This window comes from Cottoperca gobio, chromosome 18, assembly GCF_900634415.1.
Source record: "Cottoperca gobio chromosome 18, fCotGob3.1, whole genome shotgun sequence".
Taxonomy (NCBI): Eukaryota; Metazoa; Chordata; class Actinopteri; order Perciformes; family Bovichtidae; genus Cottoperca; species Cottoperca gobio.
The window spans coordinates 7,497,744-7,525,531 of NC_041372.1; the positions used below are offsets into that span (position 1 = coordinate 7,497,744).

The following is a 27,788-nucleotide window of genomic DNA, read 5'->3' on the forward strand; positions in this document are numbered from 1 at the left end:
CAAAATGAGGATTGACTAAAACAGAATTGTGACTTTTTATTTAAAATGTATAAAACAGTAAGTCAAGTTATTAAAGTTTTGGAAGTAATTTTAGTCAAAAAGTAGCCCATCTTATAACTTTAATTTGACTATCAATATTATGACATAGGCTATATCATATTGTTAACTTAATTAACGTGATTTTGACTTTTATTTTATTTTTACAAATTATTTGAATAATTTAACGACATGGGATCAGTTTCGTGGGATTGTGTTTGTCTGATGTCTTTTTGATGTCAAATAGGTTGTGTATTGTAAATGGGTAGGTGCAATAAGTTTGATTTAAAACATCATACGTTTGACTTTGTATCCCATTACAGGTGCTTAATATAACATAATTGAATTAATTTTGACTTACCATGATTATTTTCCCTTTTCCTAAGTTTTCATCCATTTTTATTTCCTGCCAGAAATAGGCTTCCATACAGAACAGGTACAACTAACATCTCACAAGAACAACGCAAAAATTGGACTAAAGTCTGAAGAAAACAAATGTGCTAACAAATGTTATTTCTTTCCCTTTCCTGACTCATGTAAGAAAGTAACTAAGTACTTGAATACAATTTTGAGGTAGGTATTTCCATTTTGTGACACTTTAGACGACTCCACTACATTTCAGGGGGAAATATTTTTCACTTGAACTGCACAACATTGTACAAAACGATCAGTTTATAAAATGCAACTAATTTTTATATATTAAACTACAAGCAAAATCTGCCCCACCTCAACCAGCTCCACCATTAAAATAATGCTTTAATGTTCATTTTTTGTTTTGCACAGGGAAACAAATGTGTTCCTCTGTACTGTACTGCATATAGATGGATGGCAAAAAAAGTCTTATCTTAATGCATCAGTAATATTAATAATCTTTTTGGACTTATTTAGAGACAGGTTTACAGGTCTGATTCGACTCTGCTTTAGTACCGTTCTACATAATTCATGATTTTTACTTTTAACGTTTTGACACGGTATGGCTACTTTAGTTCAATATAGAATGTGAGTACTTCTCACCCTGAGAATTAAGACCGCTGACTTGCTTACCTGTTATCTTCTCCAATATAAGAATACTTTTATCAACAAAGTTTTAAGTAACTGAACTGAATTGGAGGACCAAGATCCTCCTGTACTTTGTGGAGTTCAGCGTTTGGGAACATCCATGACTTCAGCACAGCACACATTCCTGGAGCAGCACTGCCCACTAGTGACACTTCACACACAATACACTTTTCAGTTTTGAGTTATTTATTGTGAGCTTGACAGATACAACACATCACAGTATTCAAAAATGTCCTCTTAAATATATAAAACTGTACTTAAGTAATCATTTTCAAGTGTACTGATCTACCGTTAGAGAAATGAATTAGTCAGAAATGCTGAGAATTGATTTCATTGGAACAGATTTGTCACAGTCTGTCTGATGCAAGCGCAAAAACAGCTTCAATATTAGCCGAGATGTCAACCACACACTGCTTAAAATATAAAAAGAAAACATTATGCAAACGTCTTTATAGGCACGATGGCGTACGCCACGATGTAGCACTTTGGTAAGTTTGATAAACGAGATGGATTAAAACACAGGAATGTTCACTGAAACCAAAGTCTTTTTCACCATAGAAGTCAAGTCATGTTCTGTACCAGCAAACATAGATGACCACGTTTAATGATCCTCACCGCACATCCAACAGAACGACAAAGATTCTGTGTTAAGGGAAGAATCACACTGTCCAGTTTCACAAGGATTTACATGATTATGGAGTAAGTGTACATTTAATGTGGACATTCCTCCTTGAGAGGATTCCTCTACACGTTCTGCATGAAACTGACACAGCTGTGGCACAGCAGAGGCCCGGCTGAGCCTGTAACTGTGGCTGCTGTCCATTGACTAACACGCCTCTCTGGCTGTGTGTAAACACTTCCCCCTCTGTCACTGTTAATAACGCATGTCCTTCCTAGCTGGCGGCAGGTTCTGGAGAGTTGGTGGAGGTGGACGAGGCCGAGGCCAGTCTCTCCCTGCTGTCGCCCACCCCGCCTCCATTCACCCTCCACTGGAGGATGCAGGTGTCCTTCCCGCCCATGGAGAGGAGGTGGGAGTCGTTGTGCGTGAAGCAGACGTTGGTGACGTGGCTGCCGTGGCCCTCGTACTTGTGGCTCGGTGCCTGGAGAGGAAAGAAAGAAACAGACTCATTCCTTTCAGAGCTTACTGACATTTTTTATAATATTATTTTTGACTGTTTGACTGCGTTGTGTGACTGACTTGTCTTGTTGTGATGTGTATTGTTGTGATTCAAGTGAGACTTAATAAATAGAGCTTAAACAACTGCTTAAATCTAAATATACCTCTGGGTTTTATTTTGTTTCTATACGTCTTTAAATTTTGTCAAATCTGTGAGATAGAAAGTCATTGTGAAATAACTATTTCTTCTTATAATGCGTTATAATCGGCTTATAGTACTGTATAATTATAGTTATAAGCACTCATAAATAATCATGTTTTATAACAATAATCATAACATATTATAACACATTTCATTATGACTTATAAGGTCACTTGCTGACATTTTTCTTTGTAAGAATCATTCTCCTCTAAACTTGTCAAATTTCATTCACGTTAATTTCAACAGTTCGAGGCCCAAAGAGGTCAAATTATCCAATATTTCAACAAAAGAGACCACTCAGATTAATCTCCTGACCCTTTGGAGGGGCCCGACCCCTAGATTGGGAACTAAACTAGCTGACAAACAAAGAAGATAAGCTAGCTCCTTTACCTTGTCGTCAGACAGGCCTTTCCGACAGGGAAATAAAGCCATTATATATACACTCTCTTCAAAGCCACCAGACTCCATTGACAAAAACAGTAATTTTACCTTGAAGAACACAGGAGTTGCTGTTCCACCTTTGGTTAGTTAGTTAGTGTTATAGTGTGACTTTGGTGATTCCTAACTAACCCTTTAAAAAACCAAAGTCATACAGTAACACAAACAAATAGCCGATCAAGGCTGTAAACCGGCAACCCCCGTGTCCTGCGAGGTAAAATTACAGTTTTTGTCAATGGAGTCTGGTGGCTTTGAAGAGAGCATAGATAACCGAAAGGACTGTCCGACTGCTAGGTAAAGGGGTGCAAATATTCTAAATATAACGTAGAATTAAACTGATATTAATTTTCTTTAGGTTGGACCTCATACAACCCCACTTCAAAACATCCGTACTATTAATATAATATATAATATTTGCTTTTTATGTAAAGGCAGCCAAAGTAGACAGAGCGGTTATACGAGCGGTACCTTAAGTTTCGGACAGGGGTACTGGAAGAGGTGGATTTTACAGAAGTCATCAGCAACGGCCACCATCCTCTCACTGTGAGAGCGACACAGGGCGTTGATGTCCGTGCCATCAGAGCCCTCCAACCACACACCTGAAACGCCACAGCGACACAGTCAGCTTGATCAAATAACACCAAGTTGTTCAGGTGCTACAACAACACATGAGAGTAGTACAGTATCTCACCCATGACATGGAAGCCCAGCACACAGGTATAGGAGGCCCATTCTCTGTCTTTGCTCTCAAAGCGATTCCTCAACAGTTTACACCCTGCTGCTATGTCCCCTGTCACAATACATTCATCTTCATCGTCAGAACAGTAGATTGATAAGCCGTCTCTGGATTTACGCACAAAATGATACTTGTTCACTTACAGTAAAGGATCTCATAGTCGCCTGAATTAGACATAATGTACTTTCCATCTTTGGACCAATCCAGGTGAGTTATGAAGCTGGAATGACCCTGATTGGACAGATAAGCAGAGGCAGTGTCACATTATGCTCTATAACCTAACTGTGGAATGAATGTTCGAGGTTAAGGATGGTGTTATTCTGTACTTTTTTTATTGACAGCAAATCCCATGTGTAGACCCGAACCAACAATGTGTTAAGTCAGTCTCTCAATACTTTCTGACTTTCCTGGGGAAGTGGCGAGGGGTGGTGGGGGTCAGACATAAAGCTTTAAAAAACACCTGAATAATAATAATAATAAAAAATTGTATTTATAAAGCGCCTTTCAAAGCTAAAAGCAATCTCAAGGCACATATATACATATATATATATATATATATATATATACATACATACATATATACATATATATATATACATATATATATACACATATACATATATATATATATATATACACATATACATATACATACATATATATATATATATATATATATATACATATACATATACATACATATACATACATATATATATATATATATATATATATATATATTATTATTTTTTTTAAAGGCTTCTGTTATTTCCTAAAACAGCTGGTAACTGTAGTTTTTCACAAATATTCCTCAAACAGGAGGAAATGGTGCATCTGTTGGGGACTATTTTCAGCCGCGGATTAATCCACATTTGGTGCTCTAGTAAGTATTTGGGGCTGCAGTAAAATATAACAGGCTTTAGTAGGATGTTAGTAGGTTCAATGCATTATTGGTTTGGCTCTGCACGTGAGATTGGTTGCCAAGAAGAAGAATACAGAATATCACTAGACTTCTACCTAAAGAAGAAGAACTGGCTAGATAGCATTAGCAGTGATAGCCAACACGGCCGAGCAGGCGCAGAACAAAAAACACTGTAGCGAGAGAAAATCCAAGGAACAAAAGGGAACATTTAGAAATAGATTTGATATTTAACTCACATTACATTTCCCAGAGCGGGTGTAACGTCGGCCACTCTCCGTCACATTGTAGATGTAGATGAAGTTGTCATGGGAGCCAACAGCTAAAAAGCTGCCATCTGACAACACAAAAGGCCATTCATGAAGTTATAGGGGATTTACACATTATTTTTCTCTTCGGCTTTTCTTTTTTTGAATTCAGTGCATGAAGTGCAATGGAATTTAGTATAGGTATAGTTTTGGCTCCATTTGTTGGCTCAAACACTAGCCTGTTCATAAAATGTTGAATTATAATCACTCTGACAGAAGTTAGACAACAGGGTGCTGGCATTGAAGTCTGACCTGGTGAGTATCTCATGACAGACAGCTGCTCGTTCCCATCAGTGGACTCAGTGACCACCTCTCTGGTCAGCAGGTCAAAGGCCATCCACCTGTTAGTGTGACAGGGGGATGGAAGAGGTTTAACAGGACAGAGGCAGGTAGAGATTCATCGGTAATGACAACTGACTGGATAGCAGACAGCTCTTTAGTCTTTCTTGAGCTCTCGACAGAAAAATAATCTCCAACTCGATCGATTAATGGTAAAAGTAATTTTATAAGCAAAAATGTCAGAAAATGTTGTTTTGAGTCTCTCAAATATGGAGATTTCCTGCTGTTCTCTGTTTTATATCATATACAACTGATCTATGGGTTTTGGACTGACAGAAGAAGACATTTAAAGACATCTCCTTTGACTTTGAGGAACTGGGATGTAAATTTTTGACTATTTTCTGACATTAATCGAGAAAATGTTTGGCAGATTCATCGATAATCATTGGTTGAGGCCCTACTTGTCAGTCACAGCTATGTAATGGCACAGACTATATACTTTCTCCTCTGTAAATGTCATTTATTGCATTATACTGTTCAACATCTTGGGAAATAAGCTTTTTATTCTGAGGGTGAGAAATTAATATTAACCTCGTGTTAAAGCTGCACTAATCAATATTTTTATCTTAACAAAAAATCTAATGACTGTGCGTCATGTGAAAGATGTCACACGTCGTGATGAACCCACAGAGAACAAAACAAAACTATTCATTTGAAATGTTTCAGGTTTTATACACTTGTATATATTGATTATTTCATTTTTTTTCATTATCTTATTTAATTCTTTTGAAGTCTAACAGGGCTTGTACTGTCTTACCTTCCTGTGTTGAGGCCGACTGACACCACTGATCCATTAGGGCAGAAATCAGCACACAACCCATAATCCTGACAGACACACAGGATAAGTTAACCATACGTTTGTCACCACTGGAATGTATCTTTATTAAAATATAAGTACTGTTAGTCAGCTGAAAAATACACAAGGGATGTTTTTAGTCCAGGATCAGTGTGTCCTACCTCCAGGGAGATGCACCAGTCCAACTTGTGTTCCTCTGTGTTCCACACACACACCTGCCTGTCGTGGCCACAGGTGATAAAGATGTTCTGAGAGGGGTGTGTAGCCAGCCCCCATATCTCATCTACATGACCCTGAGACACACACACACAAACACAAACACGCAAACACACACGCAGTCAAACAACAAAAGAAGTTTTAATCAGTACACAGTTAAATTAAATGCTAAATGCTACTTCCATGTACTTTTGTACCAATGCATCGGTTTCACTGCAACCATGCTTTTCTTCAAACGCTCTTACGAAACAATCTTGACTTCTAAAATCAAAAATGTTCATTCATCCCAAAGCATTACTTAGGAGAGCAACTCTCGTCTTATCTTCACCGGAACAACCTTTTTGATCTGCACCAATCTGGCCACTCAACTGACGCTGCCCTCCTCGCTGTCACACTGCTAGCGCAGCCTCCCTCTCCTCTGTTGTCATCCTTCTGGACCTTTCGACACAGTGAACCACTAGATCCTCCTTTACACCCACCAAGAACTTGGAGTCTCAGGCTCTGCTCTCAACCCTTCTCAAATCCTACAGGGTAAGTTGGAGAGGGTCTCTGTCGGTCGACTCACCACTGGGGCTTTTCAGGGCTGTGCCCTGAAACCCCTCCTCTTTTCCCTGTACAGCAATTAACTTGGCTCTGTCATTCACTAACCAACTGTCCTTCAATGCCAGCCAGCATCGCTACAACAGCCCACTCCTGCAGATACACTCTTTACAATGTTAGGAGGATACGTCTCTTAATGACCCAGAAGGCGACACAGGTTCTGGTCCAGGCTCTTGTCATCTTACGCCTTGACAAGTCCCTCCTGGCTGGACTACCTACATGTGCCATTCGACCTCTACAGCTCATCCAGAAAGCAGCAGCCCGACTGGTCTTGAACATACCCAAGTTCTCCACAATATAACCCGCCTGTTTGCCATCCTGGCTCCAAAATGGTAGAATAAGCTCCCCATTGATATCAGGTCAGCAGAAAGTCTTCACTCCTTCTGTCGCAGACAGAAAACCCATCTGTTTCCCCAGCACATTTTTAAAGAATATTTTTTATTATTATTATTTGTTTGAGAGTATTTCAGAAATGAATTGAAATTACATTTGAAAAAAAACACCCATATTATTATAAATAATGATTCATATATTAGTTTACGATTCAGTTTTCAACTTGAAATATTTAGCTTAAAAAGGAAAAGAAAAAGGACGTTGAAGACATTTAAAATATGTGGCTAATTTAAATGTCTATAGGCAGTGCTGTATATTAAAGACGTGTATATTTTTGTTACAAAACAAAATCATGCGGTTCATTCTCTCTAACACTCGTTGGGTGAAATGATGACTAGGGGCCACTGGCAGAGCTTATGGTCGTGTTTTCTTTCTGGGAGCGGTTTCAGTTTCCCACAAATAAAAGTCAATTGTGAGCAGGAAGCCAAATTCCAGTGGTCAGTAGAGACCTTGCTGAAATGCTTTCTGATGCCAGCTGTTGACTGTAATCTGTTGGATCTAAACAGACTGCATAAATGTGGATACAAGATACTCAAGGCTGGAATAGCACATTAGGGGAACATGGGACAAAAATAAGCCTCTGACCTCACATTCCTCCCAATCTCAGTGCATTGTGTACGTGTCCAGTCATCCTCAAGTGCCCACCATTACATAGTATACAACACATTGGAGCCCGGGTTTGTCGCGTGTCAGGTAATTAGATTTACTAAATGAATTTGCACCACAGCACAATAGAAACTGAAACAATAAAAAGGTTTTAAAATGAGTGCAGCCTTAAAGTTACAATCCTTAAGATTTCCATGACATCAAAACCACTTTTTAAAAACTGCTCATGTTTTCAATGATAGTGGCAGAGTCCGCCATTCCCGCATTGGATTCAAATGGCCTTTGCATGCGTGAGGGATTATCAGGGAACAATGCTGCATGTAATCCAGTGTTACTGTTTGTGGTATTATCTCACTGGCATCAGCCTCACTGTTCACCCTCTTTACACCATGTGAGAGCTGCATGTTATGGCTAAAGAGAAGAAAAGATTCGACTGCTGCTGCTTCACATTAAAAGAATTTCCCTGGCTAAACGCAGGTTGGCTTTTATTGTGAAGAAGTAAAAAAAATAGCATTGCATTTCTTGCTGACCGCGATCATTCCATAAAAATTGGTCTTCAAAGCAAGAAAAACATTTTGTATCACCGGATTTGAAATACGTCAGCAGTGTGCAGCATGAAATCAGATGAAAGTTGCTTAAAATGGAAAAAAAGACAGATTATTTACCATCTCCTCGATTAAAACAATGTTAGTTTGTTTGGTTGCACTGTAAACAGATCCACCGGCTGCTCAAGGAGTGTTTGCTGATATATTTAACAGCGCTTGTTGTTACCGACATTCCCTTAACATGGGTACAGTACATAAAGCACAGTCGATGTTGTACATGTACATGTAATATGAAATGATAACAAAAATATAACACAAAAAAGTCACATGCCAGCAGAAAATGGCACTCTGAATTAAAAATGTAATAAAAAAAAAAAGAAGTTACATCTAAATTGTACAATCTTAACAATTAAAACAATATATCTGAATCACTATGCAGATATGAATCAAGTATATCAAGAATAACCAGCAAGCTACTGCAAAATGTAAATACACTAGCAGGTTAATTACATGTAGTTCACTACTCCCCAACACTGAGTATAGTCCATACAAAATCTTCAATCGAAGAACATCCAATCCTAAAAAATAATGTTTTTAAACAACATTATTTACATACCTTCACTATGGCCACAAATCCGTCTGAGAAGGTGCCTCGGAGGATGGCATTGCGGGTTGTACCAACTAACAGTTCCTCCCCATCCACATCTGCAATGGTACGGACTGCCCCATAATTTTCTGGAATCTGGACAAATAATCACATTTAAAAAAATCAACAAACCTGTCCCTCTTTAATTTAAATGCAACTTCACCGAGCCCTCCGCCAACAGCATCACACACACATGCAGTTGTGGTTCACCTCACACTCTCTCTCGGGAGCCAGGTCGGCGCTCCAGCGGATGATCTTACGGTCTTTCCCTCCTCCGCTGAGCAGAGCGCCACCATGCAGGGTGCACAGGGTGAACACGCTGCCTTCGTGGGCTCTGGTCTGTCGCATGATCTGGAAGGTCTCTGTGGGAAATGAAGCCGTTTCATCACTGTGCATGGAGACGAACGTTTTGAAATTGGAGCTTTTCATCTAGTTTTGTTATTCAAACCGACAAAACATGAGACTTCATATCGAGACTTATTTTTCTATAGTGTATATTGATGTACAGCACTGACCTTTGGCTCCTTTACCGAGCGTTTTGACATCTGCAGCTGATTTTCCCCACGTCAGGATGTTTCCTTCAGAGTCTCCGGTCAGAACGTCTCCAGTCAGACTGAACATAAAGCACTGGATGAACTTGGGCTTCTTGTATTTCTGAAAATATGTTTTTAGAACAATAGTTTGATACATCGTTAGTACTGGTGTCAAATAAATACTTGCTTCACTACACTACATATACATTTCAGCACTTAACATCTTAGATTAGTCCAGATTGTTAATTTCTCTTTTAGACTTAACCCAGCCCTCTTCAGAATCAATATGGTTACTCTCAAGTTTCAGTTCCCTTTGTTTATGCTTCTTTCTTCCCTTTTTGGCCTCAAATTGAGGAAGCTGCAAACCTAATTGTGTAGTACTTACTCATACTCAGACAATAAGGGAACTGAAGTGAATTGAAAGACACAGAACCTTTTGCTGTCAGGATAAATTGACTGTGTCTTACTCCAAAGATGCCTTGTTTCTTGGTGAACTGTCCTGCGATGAGCGTCCAGAAGTAGACATGGGATTTCCCACAGGTGATGATGTTGGTGCTGTCGCTGGGGTTAAACTCCACAGCGAACACGGCCTCGTTGGTATTCTAAAAACAAAGACACACAGAAACACGTGTTTAGCTCAATTACAATGACCATTGAGACCAACTATGATATGCCTTAGATTTCCTCATTAACACATTGCGGTTATATTATATATTATGGATAATATGTTAGCAAACTGTTGTCCATTTGCACATCCAGCAGATACGGAGCGACATTAGCGTCCACTTTGAGTTGTGTTTGCGTACAGTTGGTTTATCAGAGCTTATTCAATGAGAACAGCTGCTGCTGAAACAAGGCTGAAAAAGAGTGCTGAGAGGGAACCAACCATGTGTAAAGTGAAAGAGGTTAATTGTTCTAAAAAGGAGCCCATAAAAAAATATCATACAACTCTGCAGCTCCCCTAAGATTTATTGACCATTTGGGCCTCTTTAAGCTCTTTGTTATGGTTTCACGGCCTCCAAACTCAGCCTGCTTTCCAGCTCTGATAAATCCACCGTACGCTATTTGTTTAGGACCGCATGACATCAAAAGGTTAGGTATTTGGTGGCTGACACCTAAGCAGGTCAGTCGCAACAATGTGATAATGTGCTACGGTGATAATATATCAGATGTTGGGGTTTCAACTTCCGCTGCCCAGAAGTAGTAAAAACAAGCTTGACTTGGCAATAGTTGCGACCACGTACTCGAATGCTTCCATGTGCGCATGCATCCTCTCACACACACACACTTCTGAGTGCTTGAGAAAGGTTCTTGTGACCCAAACGCCAACTCTTTCAAAAAGTGTCTTTGAAATTGCAATTATGCCGCACACAAAAGTCTACGAGAAATGGTTCATGTGTTATGAAAGAGGCCGTGACTTAAATATGGGGGAGGGCTAAGCCTTTTTGGTATAAGAAACTCTCACTAGCATACCCCCTTTTTGCCACACACACACACACACACACACACACACACACACACACACACACACACACACACACACACACACACACACACACACACACACACACACACACACACACACACACACACACACACACACACACACACACACACACACACTTTTATCTTAAGATGGTTTTTTTTCCACAAGGCACAGACACAAAATGCACAAACAGTCTCAGTCGCAGGTCTTCGGTGACAGTTTGTACAGAGAGTACATCATTTCGACACAAAAAGCTCCATTCATGGCAGCGCCGTCAATTGGCATATGGACTATTCCACTGCTGTGGAGAGGGGAGGGGGGTATAATTATCTTGTTCCTGCTGCATGAACTTGTGTGTTTATACAGTACGGGTCAGCACTGAGCTGCCTCCTCACGCTGAACCACGTACTTTGGATGCTTCGATCAACAAAACCTACGTTTCTTGCACGAGCCCATTAAATTCTTGTCTCGAGATGATAATACAAGTTCAAACACCCACCTATGTATTCCCACTGGTGCATATTAGAGAACACACACACACACACACACAGCTGGACAAATGCATCGTATAAAATATTTACACTGTTGCCATGACAGCCTTGCCGAAATTGCTCTCAGGGAAGTTGAGGCGTTTTGGGATAAAAGCCCATAAAAGCATAGCAGAGACACCACCGCCATCTTTCTCCCCCACCCCCCTTAATCTCTCAAAACAGACCTCCTTTATAAATAAAAAACCATCTACACATTCACCATGCAGCCATGACGGGCATCTGGCTGAGGAACAGCCTCTGTCACTGTGCTCACATTAAGAAGCCCGGCTGATTTTCATGCTTTATCTTCAGTTGAAGGATTTCATTGTTTCTGTGAGGATTATGAAAGCCTGTGGTGAATGATAATTTCAGAAATGTCAGATGATGTAAAACTTCTGAAATGAAAACCTGTGAAAAAGGAATAGTCTAACGCATAGGTCTTCAACAGGGGGTCCTGTAGATAAAGCAAAATTTTTTTTATAAAAATATATTTTTCTATAAAATATATTTTTATTTTGCACATTTCACATCCTCCCCACCCCCCGTCGCACAGTACTCCGACAGCACCCTCCCCCTCCCACAGAACTCCGTCAGCACCCCCTCCACCCTCGCACAGAACTCCGACAGCACCCCCCCTCGCGCAGAACTTCCTTTGAAGCAGGGGGTCCCTGCTCCATGCTACACCAGTTTGGGGGTCCTTGGCCTGAACAACGTTGAAGACCCCTGCTCTAACGTATTGGAAGTAGGTTTGTTGGTGCAGAGAGTTAAATGCTTTTTTAAAACAGTATTATTTTTTTTGGGTCACATTTCATGCGAAACCGTTTTATTATTGTGCTTTTAAAATATAATTTGAATATATTGTACAACATTGTGTTCGGTGCAGCCAGGTCATATTAATGCGATTGTTATCATACATAAAATGAGGAATAATAGTTCCTTAAAGCTGGTGATAATAAGTAGCCTTATCATTGTAAAAGGGTTGAGGTTTCTTTATTATTAAGGGTTCATTTCCACCGTGACCTGACTGTTCTTTACCTTGACCTCCGCATGCTTGGTCCCCTTGTTGCAGTCCCATACGGACAGCATGTGTTCGTTAGAGTCGTCGATCACACACAGGAATGCTCCAGAATCCTGAAAACAACATCCGGAACAATTAAACATTGTAAACTCAGCATAATGTAACGTCCCACGACGCTAATTCACTCTGTCCATTATGTCATACTCACCACTCTGCAAACACTATTGTCATTCACTAAAAACGTAAGCTATCATCAATAAAACTCAACAATCCTAGCAGGAAATAAAAGGCTTGAAGCGTTTCAGTGTGAACACCTGCACGGTTTTGTTTGATGGGAGCTTCATTGCAATCGAAAAAAAATGGCAAATTGGAACTGACAAGAGATTGATGGCATTAAATAAAGAAGATAAAAATACTTATGTTTGCAAAGAAGTGTTATCAGCAGAGTGGTGAATAGAACATATACATCAAACTGAATTGATCAGGACCGGTAATTGTGTTGCATTAGCCGGAGGACGGGTGAAATATCGGCCACGTCTCAACTAAGGCCTGGTTCTCTCTGCAGTTGAGGTAAATCATTTATAAATAACTATTTGAGAATCTACAGTCAGTATATTGTTATATTGTAATCAACTCACAGCAAAGGAAAAAGCAACTGATCCCACTCCCTTCTGGAAGCTTCCCAGGCCGATCTGCTGCAGGGTCACGAGGGTGGTGGAGTCCCAAATATGAACACAAGGCTGCAGGGACTAATACACACACACTCTTATGGTTATGCATAATTGCCGTATGCATACATGTGCAGAAATACAGAACATAGCATTTTAAGATGTGAATATAGTATATGTGTCATTAGACTGGTCACCTTGCCGTCTTTATCCACCCCTGCTGTCTGGCCAGACGCCACGCGCACCTTGTCAGGATGGAGGGTAAGACTGCAGGAAGAACAAACATTTAACTAAAAAACAAAAAAAGCTTTTGGACAACTGTATTAAAATATATTGTCCAGTTGCAACATATCCGTGTATGTAATTGTATCCACCATGTCAAAGTAACAAGTGTACAACAGGAGGTTAAAGTGCTGACTCTCTTGTTTAACATTGCATTTCTATGCATACTTAAAGTAAATTCAACAAATAGATTTTTTTTATATACATATTATATTAAAAGCTTTGTTTGATCACTGGAAGCAGTGACACAAGCTGTAAAATCATATTATCACCTTATAATATTCAATGTATTAGAAATGAGTTTCCTATTTAAACATTCAGCGTGATGCGGAACAACATCCAGAGCTACCGAACTACATCTCTTATTAAATAAAGTGTCAGAAAAAAGGGCCACTTTAGCGGTAAAAAGAAAAAAGGAGGAGAACGGTGCAATGATGCAAGTTGTTGGAAGTCAATTTACCAAAATAACAGCTCTACATATTTATTCTAGTCATGAAAACCATACTCCTAGCAACTGCTAAAATGGTGTGATGGATACAACTAAATCCCCCCCCCAAAAAAATAATTGATCGCACCACCAAAGACATAAAGAATGTGTCACACCCTAAATTTATGGACTGCACCGTAGGAACGGTTAAACTGTAGCTTGCCCCAAAGCATTTAAGTGCCACTTGGAAACCATAGTAAGTTCTCCATTATGTCAGGAATTTACGTATTTGGCCTCCAATGGGGGCGATATATCTGCTACTTTACACAACGCCCCATTGCTTTTATTTTTCTATGTAAAAAACAAAAACAAGCACACATTCATTCCAAAACCATGTAACTTGTGAGGTGTTCAAAGTATTTTATGAGCACTACTAACATTTGGCATCTTTTTCTTTCATTTGTCCAAAATATACTCACACTGTATGAAAATAAACAGGCCTCTATAATAGACTGTAGTTGGTCTTAAGATCAGTTTATGTATCGACTGTCAGCTAACTCCCCAAGTTACTCATATTCATGGATTCGTGTCGAGCAGTAGGAAAGCCCCCTGACTCCGAGGCCTGATGTGAACCTTTTATTTCCTCAGCTGTGGAAAGACGCATCAGATCGCATCGATTCTCGCGTGTCTTTTGGAGAGTTTTGAGCTTAAAATGTTTTAGAGACGTGCGCTAACATGCCAGCGTACTGATCGCTTCCCAAATCTTTAGTACACACAGTTAATACTGCACCCACCGGAGCCTCAAGCAGGCATGAAGACCTGTGTTGAGTTCATTATTAGGTTAAGCTGAAAATATCTCTCTTTATTTGCAATTGGTTGCCAGTATGTTGATATCTCTTAACAGGGTTATATGTGCTTTAAAATGTTGTACTCTAGTGGGCTATAATGATTTAAATATGTTTTGATAGATTTTTTAGAGGGTTATAACAAGTTTTAACCCAAGACTAGTTTTGATTTACACGCCCTTTATTCTCAGGTTTATGGCATATGATGAAGCCTATTCCACATGTAAATTAGTTTTTTTAATATTACTTTTTCGACTCAAAAATGTCAATGTGCACCGTTATCTCCTTTGTGAGGCGTCACTAATGAGGCAACATTTCATATGGCAGACGTAGATAAAATAGTGCTGGTTCTAACTTTGCTAACAGGACTTTCTATTTATCGATAACACTACTTATTTAACCCTAAAAAAGAATTCCTTGAAATTAGCTTTATTAATCTTATTTTAAGACTTCTGGTAGCTTGACATCCAAACATATTTGCAGAAATTACTTAATGCACTGGCAGCCAAATTAGCTTATTTCCAATAAAACAATACTCATATTTAAAATGTTTTCACTTAAATTTGATAGAACATTTTTTGCAGTGAGAAACTTCTACTTCAGATGAACATGCTATTTGAGATTTCAACATCAGGCGCCATCATTCCCGTCATGCGTGAAGTCATCGAAGTCAGTGAGTTATTTGTGGGCCACATCTGACCCTGTTCTCTAGACTAGCTGTTCCCCCGTCTTTAGGCTATGTCATGCTAAACACATCAACTCCAGCTCTTTAAGTATAAGTGTGTTGAATTTGATCTCATCTTGAGACGCAGATGATATAAATTGTCTTCCACTGACCAGCGGACGCAGTCTGTGTGTTTGTCATAGTGGCGCTGTGTGCGGTTGTTGATGTGGTAAAGCACGACAAAACAGGCAATGAAGTACACCGCCTCGCCCGTCGGAAGGAAGTACAGGTTGTCACGGCAGTCCCGTCCCCGGTAACCATAGCTGGCGGGACAGGGTCAAGGTGACATTCAGGTTAATCGTTGGCCCATTTCATTCATTAAAAGGAACAGCTCATCCAACAACGAAAGAATGTAACTATCGACTAACCTGCGTGGGAACATTAGAGTTTATATAAATTAACTGTCCCTTTAAACATATGGCAACCTACAGCTTCACAGCTAACAGTTAATCTGTTGTTAACGCTGCTGTCACAGACACTCGACTATTAAAGAGATACTTTCTAATACAGACAGTGTGGCTTGAATCCAGGAAATGTGGCCACAGTAAAAAATCGGCCCTGTCTGAATGTAACATAACGCTCATATATACGAACAAGAGGCTGAACACTGCTGTGACACTGTGGAAGGATACACCCAGTCTAACTCCAGTCTCTCAGAGGGCGGCTCCATCTTCAGGTCTTCGTAGTTCTGGATGTTAGAGGGGATGTACATGGTAATGGGCCGGCCTCGGATGAACATTTTGATCGACTGTTCTGGAAGACAAACGCAGCAGAGGACAAGTTGTAGCGGTAATACACAGAGAGGCAGACAAAGATATGTGTTTCCATTGTATTTTGTAACTTATTCCTACTTCCTCTTACTGCCATTTAAAATAAAATCTTATGGTGGCTATGACTATATTTGTACATAAAAAAGTGTATCAAATGACAATGCGAGAACAATGTGACAATGCGCTTTGTCCCCATAAATCTACGACACCTCTCGGCTTTGCGGAGCTTTATAGTTTATAGTGAGCTGAAGCTCATCGTTTAGCTTTTAGGTTCACAACGTTACAGTTCTGGTTCACGCTCATGACTATCATAACGTCATTTTGGGACGCAGCAGGCATTCTATTTTTTTTTATGTCTGCTAGATGTGTGTAAATGTCAAACTGTTGGCAGAGCTAGAGGAGAAGTCCGAGGAGATTCATTCTCTGGGGAACATGAATGTCTGTACTGAATGTTATAGCAATCCATCCAATAGTTGTGGTGGACTGACCAAGTGACCTTCGGTGTCATCCACGGCGAAAAACAAATGGTGCCATTGCCGCCACTATAAAACATTTAATGGGCATTAGGGGTTGACTTTATTTTTCAGCTAAAGAAACAGCAGAGATGCGTATAGTAACTTTTATGCTTTAAAAAAAAAAATGTTTATTTAAAGCTGCATTAATTGATAATTTAGGCCACTTGGGGGCAGCAGAACAAGCTAAAAAACAACATTTGATATACAGTTTATTAGGTACACCAAGCTATAACTCATGAAGTCTAACCCGTCCTGCAATACATCCTACCCTCATGAAGGTTTTTACGAGAAGTGTCGATTCAACTGTATGGTGATTTTGAAGGACTTAGTTTGTGGTGCTGTTTTATGTTGATGTATATGGAGAGGTGTGTTTTAGCTAGTGAATGAACAGCAAATAGGATATTGCTGGAAAAGTACAGCATGTCTCTGTTGACCGTTGATGCATAAAAAGAGCTATAGACACAGAGTGACATAATAGCAGCTCTACCTTGGCTGTAGGTTCCTCTTCTGGATCCGGGGGATCCTGTGTGAGAATGAAAGCATGAGGTTAGCCAAACAAATAAACACCCAGGTCCTCTTTGCTCTATGTAACAGTATGTCACTTTGACTTTATGGTCCCCAAGGATCTATTCCCATTCTTTTACGGGGAAGATCTATGAGCTTTGAATTTCAAACTGGATTTTTTTTTTCTTTTTTGGGGGGATTTCTAACCCTGGCTCTGTTCCCTAGAACACAGTTGTGTTATTTTATGAGACTGGGGTGTGAAGGCAAGCAGCAAGGCTGAGCAGACTGAAATGTGACCCCTGCTCAGACTCACAGGGTCTTTAAATATCCGTCTGACCATAAAGTGGTGGTCACTGGTAAAAGGCCAAAGGCCAAAGAGACACCTTGAGGAGAGACCGAGCAAGACAGGAACGTCGCTTCTAGCATCAACTAAAGTCAAAAGAGGAAACAGGAAGAAATAAATCAGAGTTGAAAAACCAGTTCCTGTTTCACCCGCCAATTTAGTAAAAGGCAGTTGAGAACGGTAATTCCTTCAATTTAATTTGACCTACAATGGCCCGTCATAGAACAATGGTCATCAACACTGTCTGAATACAGTTCATATGAGAGTAAAGACACAAGTTCTTGTTTGGGGAACATTACCAGAAAAGGAAGAAATAAGGCTTCTAGGTAAAAATAAGAATGCAAATTATTATAACCAAAAATATCTTAAAAAACTCCAAACAAAACCACAATAAAACAAAACACACAGTGACTTCCACTTACATTTTCTTCTCTCTCTCAACACTAATAACTAAGTTCCAGTACTGATACAAAAACATCACTTTTTCTGTGCCATACTTTGAGAAATAACAAAACACTCTTTCATTTAAAGCAAACTTCTCAAATGTTAAATACATTATGAGCAAAACAGTTGAATAGAAGTTTGAATTCTTATCACTAAACCTGTTTTTGGACATAAGGTACTTGTCAGAAACAGTTTCTAAACCTCAAGCCACGAAATTGGAAGATTCTCATGGCAGCGGTTGACTGACAACTGAAAGCCAGCATTGCTAGGAGATGAACTTTAAACTATAGCCATACTGTGTGGCCTACGCAAGCCTAGCTTGCTAATGTTATTCAACCGCTGCTGAGTTATCAGCAACTCCTGGTTGGTGATGGCAGTGACAAGACTCACAGCAATGTGTAGTTCAGTGACCTCAGCACTCTGCATGCTACACCGTGATTCGAGTCACGACACAGAATAACATACAGAGTCACGTGGGGAGTGCTATAATCACAGAAGGGCAACAAAACAACAGGTACAAAGTCAGCGAACCAGCGGGTTAAAAGCCTGTGAAGCTGTTGGAACTTAATTGATAATGGAATTTCTTTTTAAGTGCCTGCTCAAAGGATTACAGTACCAACAAAGTCAGTCAGAACCAAACATATAGAGAACAGCAATAAAGGTTTCTAAACTTACTTTTGTTAATAAAAAATCTGACCAAATAACTACTTCAAAAGACAAACATTTAAAAATGTGTAAAAAATATATTTTTTATTTTAGCGGAAATTAAAAAAGGACAAGCAGACATTCTTTGCCTAGATAAAATACATTCTACATCAACTGCGAGAGTTTTTGATGTTCAGTGCTACGGACCCATTTTGGTTGGTACCAAAAGAGTATTTAAAATAGTTCTCCGGAGACATTTGTCCCATGCTCCATAGATTTCCTGCCACTCTACTGTCAGGAATCCACAGCGCTAGATTCATGCCAGGCACAACTATTACCCAATTAACAAGAGTTATGAAGACATCTAGACAGAAAGAGCAAAGGGAAGACCTGAAAAATATTTTTTTTGGCAACCCTCTCTCATCGATCATTCCTTCAGGCGAGTTGGAGCGGTGCGGCAGCTCAGCTAACCACAGTGGATGTGATTCCAGGCAGCGCCCACGGCCCAAACTGGCCCTGCATTGTTTGGCTTCACAAGAACTCGCATAAAAAAAAAAGTGGCTGGCCGTTTTAAAAAGGAGGAGGGAAATGTCCCGTTGAGTGATATTTCTGGCATTCACAGGGCCTTGAAGTAGCTGGTAGCTTTGCTGACAGTTATCTAGGCAGGTACCGGCTCCCCATATTTTCCTGTCATCATTATTAGTTACTACTGCACTTATCACTGTATTTAAAGTCCATTAACACACAATGCACAGACGTACTAAAATGTTCATACTGGTTAGAACAAAATGTACTTAATCTTTGCTTGCAATGCTTTCACGATGTCTACAAATTAGCACTAATTTAAAGTGAGGCTATTAAACTTTTGAAAGTACAAACTAACACTGACAAATACAACATTTTATTCATAAGCATTAAAAAACACCGTTGGTCAATTCAATCTGCTCCGAGTTTTCACTGCTACATCTTGATTTAGCATCGGTAGCTTATGGGCTATGTTAGCAGCTTTAGGTAGATTGTTTTATAACTGACGTAATTGACTTGGGAATAGGAATATTGGAATCATTTGAGTTATTTAGTAAGGTATTTCAGGGAATATACTTATTAGTTATCCAACAAGAACTCGTATTTCTGAATATTTCTTTGACGTTAAAAAGGCTCTTAGCAAACCGCTACCACAGGGTCTGCTCGAATCAAATCTAAATCGCTAAACGCGCTCATTCATTTACCGCTGTTACGTTCAGACAGTGAGAAGCTAACATGTCACTTCAGATTTGTTGATGTAGCAATGTTACTGCAGGAACTTTACCTTTATCATTCTACAGTGTCAAATACAAAATGCTCTCAAACAGGTTTGGTGTCAGAATTATTTGTACAGCACAGCTGGCTGGCCTTCTCCGTTTTACGTAAACGAGAAAGAACAACAATACAATGAAATGTCTGTTGCAATCAAATAGGTCATTACAGTTGGATATTTAATTTTTCAGCTCATTGTGACGGCCCTATTTTGCCCTAGCCAATCAGTAGCAAGGACAGTCCTGTCAAATTAGTGGTTGCTACTGGCGTTTTTAAACGTCAATCAAGGAAATATGATATGCAAGTCGACTTGCAACATTCTGTACAGCGGTGTCATCTCATCCCGGCTTGTTGCCAAAGTTTTACACTGTCTCGACGAACAGAATTATAATTTTTCTTGACTTTCACAAACAATGTGTGAGAGCGAGAGACAAATTCCTCTACTCTGGACTGTGGGAATGAGGCCTAAAAACAGAGCTAACCATAACCAGAATAAAAGGCCAACACTCTAAAAGCTACACCAACCGCAAGTGTGGTTGGTTGGGAAATGCGCAAATTGGTGCATGTGTGAACCAGCGAGAAGTGCAGAAGCAAAGTTCAACTCTGGGCATTAAAAGGTAAAAGATCATATACAGAGCAAAACAGTATATTCTTTTGTGTATCTTTAACCAGACAGCAGAGTTTTTCTCTTATGTTTGACAGCTCTGCTGGTGGTCCTTTAATGTAACTGCTGAAAACAGCCAGGACCTCATTCAACATTTCATTTACAAAAACGTTGATTTTAACAAAACTAAATGTTTCATCAAGTTAACTAACTCTGCTGCCAGAGACAATTTGGAAGAAACACAATCAAATTTGACTTGCCCCCGCGTGCCAACAGGACAGCTGTTTGAATCCAAGGCTAAACCATCATGCGCTAAAACCGAAACTAGCTAGCAGCAGAAAATGTAACTACAGCAGCTGCTTACCAACACTTCAGGATATGTGGCAGGACCTACACACCTACACAGTTACTGAAGTGCTGCTGTCATTTTGCAACACAGCTTGCAACGAGAAAATTAAGTGCACACACATCACTATTTAAACAATTAAAAGTTTACAGGGCGTTGCTTGACGGTAAATATATAGCCGAATAAACCGTAACAACCTGGTCAAATGTTTAAACGCCATTCTTTAATTCGGTGTAGTAAAAAAAAGCCCTAAGCACCGCTAAACTTCTTTAAAATGTTAGGGAGCACACTATCCTCTTCCACCAAAATATACCAAGGCATGCGTCAGGAAGAATTACGAAATAACTGTAAATCTTTATTTATTAAATTAAAAGCTGCTCTAAGAAAGATGCACACCCGAACGAGACTGACCATTGTACAATTTCGTAAAATGCTGTAAATCATGTTGTCCGACGTGTGTACGGTTGACGAAAAGCAAAGATTATTGTCAATTTCTTATATTTTAGCAAAGTGTTCCCTCCATAACCATGTGTACGACATATCCAAACACAGTCAGTTAAGTTTCCATAATGCTATTGTCAGAAAAAAATGACTAAACAGAAGTTTTTCATTTCTTTTTTCACTCACCCAAACTGTTAGTAGATGAATCCATAATCCGAAATTTAAATTGTGTGAAGTTTCTTTAGAGTTAAAGCCTGGATTGAGGTGTGTTTTCCATGCTGAGAGAGAGAGGAGTGTCAGAAGTCACATTCTGGGGACTTGTGTCAAATTGCCGGGTTTAGCAACAAGAATACCGGAAACGGGGGCAGTTATTCTGTAAATAAAGCGCTATTATTTATTCAATAACACAAATATATTTAAATTAAATTTCAAATTACCGTGAATAGTAATTAAGGCTATATCATTACTGTGATAAAGCTAAATAAACCAAAGAAAAAAGAGAAGAAAAAGATATTGCTAGTTCAAAAATGTAAAGTGTCCTCCGGAAGTTCTGTACCTTATTATGGCTAGTTTGATGCTATTCGCGGGAAGGCACCATGCAGAGCTGCGTTATAAAAGTTGCATCAAAGTTGCATCTAACTTTCTCCAACAGTTATTGTTTCCAGTCTGTATGTGTGACGCAGCAACGAGTATATAGCTGTATTGACCAGAAGATATCAGTAAGAAACTTGGAAGACACATTTTTCAGACTACACCTCCGCGCCTGTCAAATACAAGCTATTTGTTAAAAAGCCATTTGTCACCACCACGCGGCAGGGTCATGTAGTGCACGCTTATTTTAATCATCTGTGACGACTCAAAATACGACTTGGTACGAAGTTAAATATGAATTTCGTATTTTATTTAGGTTTCACTTGTCACATTTATCTTAAATACATTAATTTAAAAAAGCCAACTTACTCATTTGTTTATGTTATGCCTTCACGGCATATGGTAACTTAGTGCATATAAATGTCGACCAATAACACAAACAGGATCCAAAATACCTTTACCACAATGTATTTTAGTGGAATTTACAACACAATTCAAGCCCCAAAAAGCGTATCGACTGTTTAGAACAGGGGTTTGCGGAACAATGATTTGCACTCATGTTTCTGCTTTTCTGGGGAAGCCAATGTGTGTAGCACTAGGAAGTTCTGCCGGCTTTTCATCATGGATGCGTCCATGGAGGGTGATATCTGAAGGAGACTAATTTCTTCGTACGTTTGTCAGCGTAAATGGTGGGTATTGAGCAAGGGATATACTGTTATATATGTTTGTCTAAAATTAACATCAGTCATGTATTACAGAATACAAAAATGCTAAATAATGTGCCTGACACTTTACCCTAATCACCCCTCTCTTATATACGAAACTTCATTCAAAAATGTGTCCGTTTAAGGTTTTGTTGCCTCTTAATAAATATTTATACGAGGTAGATGTTGACTGAAGAACGTTTAAGGGTAAAGCAGAGCAAGTCTTGAGCTCGGTTAACACAAATGCATTAAACACAATTTATTTTGGTAAACATTCAACTGTTCTTCATTTAGCATGACAATCACCTTCCACGCATTAATACCCCGTTGTGGTTGTTGACACTATTGGAGTCAAATAGACTTAACAGAGTGCCTTGAGTGCAGGGTTGTGAGAAGAATTAAGCATTTTTGTAAACTGTCATTGTCCTCTTGCAGTTCTGTTCCCAGGGAGTCAGTGTGGAGGCTCTACCATGAGGTGTGCCCGCTGCCTTCTCCAGCTGCAGTGTCTCAGACTGGTGGGCCAGACAGCCAGATCTGCTGCACAGAATGGCGCTCTGCTCCATTCAGCCTCCTCCAGTCAGCCTAACATGCTGCATAACACCCAGCACCAGGTACACTTTATTTTCCACTCATATCAACGCTTTTAAAATATTGGTATTCAATAAAGTTAGCATTATTAGCAGACAATCTTCAATTCTGGATAAATAGAACCCACTAATCAGCATTTATAACAATATAATTCCAGCCTTTTTACTCTTGCCAACAAATTGTAGGTGTTGAGGCGTTTCCATGGCAGCCCAGTATGTGCCAAGATGCCACCTATACCTGCAGAGTTCATCGATGAGGACGGCAAGAAGAGGGACAAGTCTTTGGTCACCCGTGATGACCTGTTTGAGCAGGTGGCCAAAGACATCAAAACCAAGGCCACGTTTAACAAAGTGGTGGACGTATTCATCAAGCAAGACGTGAGACGACGGGGTCACGTAGAATTTATCTACGCTGCTTTGCAGAAAATGCCAGAGTTTGGCGTGGAGAAAGACCTGGCCATCTACAACAAGCTCCTGGATGTTTTCCCCAAAGAGGTGTTTGTGCCCAGAAACTTTATCCAGCGGATGTTCAACCACTATCCCCGGCAGCAGGAGTGTGGAGTGCAGGTCCTGGAGCAGATGGAGAACTATGGTAGGTGTCTGTTACAGGACTCTGCTTATTATAATGTATAAATGTCATACCAATACAGCAGTGTCTATCTATCTTCAGTCTAAATGATTGTGTTTCAGGTATCACGCCAAATATGGAGACCAAAGTCCTGCTGGTCCAGATCTTTGGATTGAAGGGCCACCCCGTGAGGAAGCTCCAGCGCCTCATGTACTGGTTCCCCTAAATTCAAACACACAAACCCCTTCCCTATCCCCAAAGAGCTGTCTGAAGACCCAGTGGACCTGGCTCGCTTCAGCCTGACTCGCATCACTAATGACCGGGACGCTAAAGTCACCGTCTATCAGGTACAACTGTACACTTTGGATTGGGATATATTGTTCACAACTGCCCTTTAAACCACAGCTGTACAAACAATATATAACATGTTAATTAGTGAGCTTTAGAGGAGTTGGTAGATGTATTTGGCCAGGCTAGCTGTTTCCCCCTGCTACATGTGCTAATAATATCTTTACTCAGTCTTTCCTTTTATGTCATTTTTTTCTAACTTTTTATTTATAATCTTTGCTGTCTAAAAAAAACATCCAGCCTTTTGGATCACTCTGTCCATATACAAATGGACAGAGTCCATATACAAATGGACAGAGTAGACAGTCGGGGTTATAGGAAATGGTGTTCATTAAAGGCCATTTAAAACACATTAAATAGTTACAAAAAACGTAACTAAAGGTCACCTTACTAGCTTTTTCCGGAGCTTTTAGCTGCAAACTTAACTAAAAGTATGGCAAGCATTTTCCAGAGCTTTTAACCATATCTCACAGTTTCCCCCTGCGCATGGAAAGACCATAAGATGGTTATGAAAAAGTTTGTCTGTTGACCTTGACAAAACAAAAAAAATATTTTCTTTTTTTGGTTAAACTTCCAAGGTTGAGAGAGGGGGAAAAAATAATTATACATATATAAGAACATGCAAATATTATTATTTTTTATTTCTTACTTGTGGAACAGGTTCAGAAGTTCCAGTTTCACTTTCTACAGTTCAAACGCATCAAACAACAGCACTTTAGAGAAATTAACCAGCTGCTCTTCTTTGTTGTGAACATGAGGAGAAGCCTGTGTGCCCTTTATTTATTTATCTATTTTTTACTTTATTGTCACCAATTACAAAACCTGTCTTTTCCAAAAAGTCTGTTTATTTGCTTCTCCCGCTAGCTGCCCTGCACAGACATAACAGAGAGTGGAGAGGAGATCACACTTCCACATGTCGTAGGTATGCAAACTGTTTGTACAGGATTCCCACTGCTCATGGAAGTTGTGTCCCAGAGTGATTTTAGTAAGGTGATGTGAGGAGAAGTCTGGGATTGTGAATAAAATGTAGTATACTGCTGTTATTTTACAGAAATATATCAGATTATTGCAGTAAATGATGTTAAGCCAAAGTGGAAAGGAAACTAGAGTGACAACCATAACAAACCAGGACAATGGTGGGATATCAGATCCATATATATTCAGACTTCTGCTCATTGTCTTTGTTTTCTTTCCTTCCTGTGTTGACACCAGGTATCCAGAGCCCCAGCCAGATGGAGCTGCTGGCCAAGCACAACCCGAGCAGGCCGGTGTTTGTAGAGGGCCCCTTCCCTCTGTGGCTGAGGAAGAAGTGTGTGTACTACTACGTCCTCAGAGCTGACCCCACACCGCCTGACGAGAAGGTAGGAAAAACCCTCAGATATTATCTATTGATAAGTTAATAACAGTTAAAACATATTAGGGTTGTTGTGTGACATCATTGTTAAATAATCTCCTCTGATATCTTTTAAATAAAATAAATGATATTTATCATCTTTAAAGGAACAGCCTGATACGTATTTCCTGCTGGAGTAGCTAGAAAATACTTGTGAGTTTAAAGGGCTAGTTCACATTACATTTGTTTATAGAGTTGTATGAGGTACTTAACCTTAGTTAATTAGCTTTAGCTGATTAAAGCTGAAAGTTCCAGTTGTCTATAGTACGGAATTGTGTGCTGTCCTCTTAGAAAAACATGCTCTGATCTTTCCAAAGCTCAAGAAACGGCAAAGAAAGCTTTGAAGTTCATACTATCTGGTTGTCCCCCACAGGTTGAGGAGCCCTATGATCCAGAGAGGTGTTTTTACTATTCTCTGCAGCTAGACCTGGATTTGGACCGTGACTTTGGGGACGAGCAGAGCTTCAATGTGGAAGACTGTAAGAAGCTGTCAAATTGATTTTTGTGATCGTTCCTTTTCTTCGATTGGTGTTTAGAATGAAAGCTCGCATTGAGTGTGTAATGCAGCTGTTGTGTGTGTCTTGTATCCAGTGGATGAGGGTCCAGTCTTTGCCATGTGTATGACTGGCCGGGGAGAACAGGCCGTCCTCAACCAGTGGATCTCTGGCCTCCAGCTGAACAACCCCATCCTGGGTCAGGTCGCCACTCTGTTCCGCATTGACGACGGACCCAAGGAACTTCTGGGGGCGGCTGACACAGAGTCAGACCACCACCACAGGACAGACCCAGACACCCGGACAGAGGACAGACAGCATGAAGGAGAAGCTGAGGTAACAGTGGACGAAGAGCCGAGCAGAAGCCAGGGGATTAAACAGTGAACAGCAGTCAGATTGTGCGGTTAAGACTGACAGAATAAATCACAACATACTGTATATGGCTGATTTTAGAAGTACATGTCCATGCTAGGTAGGGGCTGGACTGGATCTTACCAGGGAACACACCAATTCAGCACAACCTGAGGAGGACTCTGACTCATGCTGGTAAGGTTCAGTAATCAAATAAATTATATTCTAAAAAACTGTGTGCTTCATTTTTTTGCTGAAAGATAAACATTGAGCGGTTGTGAGAGGATGATAGAAAAGCAGAAAAATACACTTCTCTACCGCACAAAAAACTAACCTTTGTCTTTGCTTTATTTTCTAGTAAATTAAAGTGTTAAAATAATTTCAGTAAAACAAGGGGGAGTCATTCTTCAGTTGAACTGGTCACAACCAGTAGACATATGCAGGGGGGCAAGTAGACCACTGATTAAAGGTATCCATTCAAAATGAGACAATTTAACTTAACAGGCTAACGTGATGCTAGCCGTGCGTCCTTGTACGTATTATTGGAAAACTATGATAAACTGAGTTGGAGAAGCTGTATGGAAAAGGCAAGTCTTGGTGAAATCTCTTCAAAAGGGCTTTTATTTTTTATTTCTCCTGCCACAACTACGATCTTAGCAGTTATTGGCTCAATATGCCTGGTTTCATCAGGACAAAAGAATCTTGCTTCTCGTAGTCTGAGAGGAGGTGCTTTCATGTGTCTTTCACTGAGGAGAGGCATCATGATGTCTGGAGCTCAGCCAGAGTGACCATCTGGTTCTTGGTCACCTTTCTTACCAAAGCCCTTCTCCCCGTGATTGCTCAGTTTGGGCCAGCGGCCAGCTCTTAAGAAGAGTCCTGGTTATTCTAAACTCCCTCTATTTAAGAATCATGGAGGCCACTGTGCCCCTGGGAACCTTTTTAAATGAAGTCCTCCACAGATCTAAACCTCGACACAATGCTGTCTCAGCTCTGCACGCACATCTTTCCACGCACATCTTTCCACCTCATGGCTTAATTTTTGCAGCTGTTGAGCCCTGATGTAGATACAGGTTAAAGTCTAAATGTCAAATTACTGAGAATTAAGTTGAAATATCAACTGGAGACGGAATGAAGTTGAATTGTCGTGAATTAATGTTGGAATATTTTTTTAATTTTTATAAATCCAATTACTGCGTTAGCGCACATACTGAAAGTTTGACTTCATTTGCAATATGCAAAAACATACGTACGTATCTATACTTTATGTCCACTTTGATTAATCTAATGCACGGTAAGCTGTAAAATAGATGTGGCTAATTGCATATTGGAAAAAAAACAAAGGTCTTCAAAAGAATATAAATGAAAAATGACACAA

The 27,788-nt window shown here is 39.8% G+C and overlaps 2 protein-coding genes across 2 annotated transcripts; one reads left to right on the top strand and one right to left on the bottom strand.

Annotated features, from left to right (window-relative positions):
* Positions 1-1,846: 1,846 nt before the first annotated feature.
* eml3 (EMAP like 3) lies at positions 1,847-18,471 on the bottom strand. The gene is made up of 20 exons (XM_029455356.1): positions 18,354-18,471; positions 17,466-17,479; positions 17,242-17,380; positions 16,102-16,222; positions 15,583-15,732; positions 13,389-13,458; positions 13,162-13,272; positions 12,541-12,636; positions 9,957-10,091; positions 9,472-9,610; positions 9,167-9,318; positions 8,927-9,052; positions 6,112-6,243; positions 5,912-5,979; positions 5,068-5,156; positions 4,747-4,844; positions 3,732-3,819; positions 3,544-3,642; positions 3,321-3,451; positions 1,847-2,195 (listed from the first exon to the last, which is right to left on the bottom strand). The coding sequence occupies exons 1-20, from the start codon at positions 18,469-18,471 to the stop codon at positions 1,989-1,991; spliced, it is 2,283 nt and encodes a 760-aa protein (XP_029311216.1). The 3' UTR covers positions 1,847-1,988.
* Positions 18,472-22,506: 4,035 nt separating this feature from the next.
* On the top strand, positions 22,507-26,720 carry ecsit (ECSIT signaling integrator). Its single transcript, XM_029454367.1, is given in 9 exon segments — positions 22,507-22,657; positions 23,108-23,283; positions 23,446-23,851; positions 23,950-24,047; positions 24,049-24,174; positions 25,040-25,097; positions 25,388-25,536; positions 25,942-26,047; positions 26,160-26,720. Coding segments are annotated over 8 exon segments (1,371 nt in total). The 5' UTR covers positions 22,507-22,657; positions 23,108-23,142; the 3' UTR covers positions 26,447-26,720.
* Positions 26,721-27,788: the final 1,068 nt, after the last annotated feature.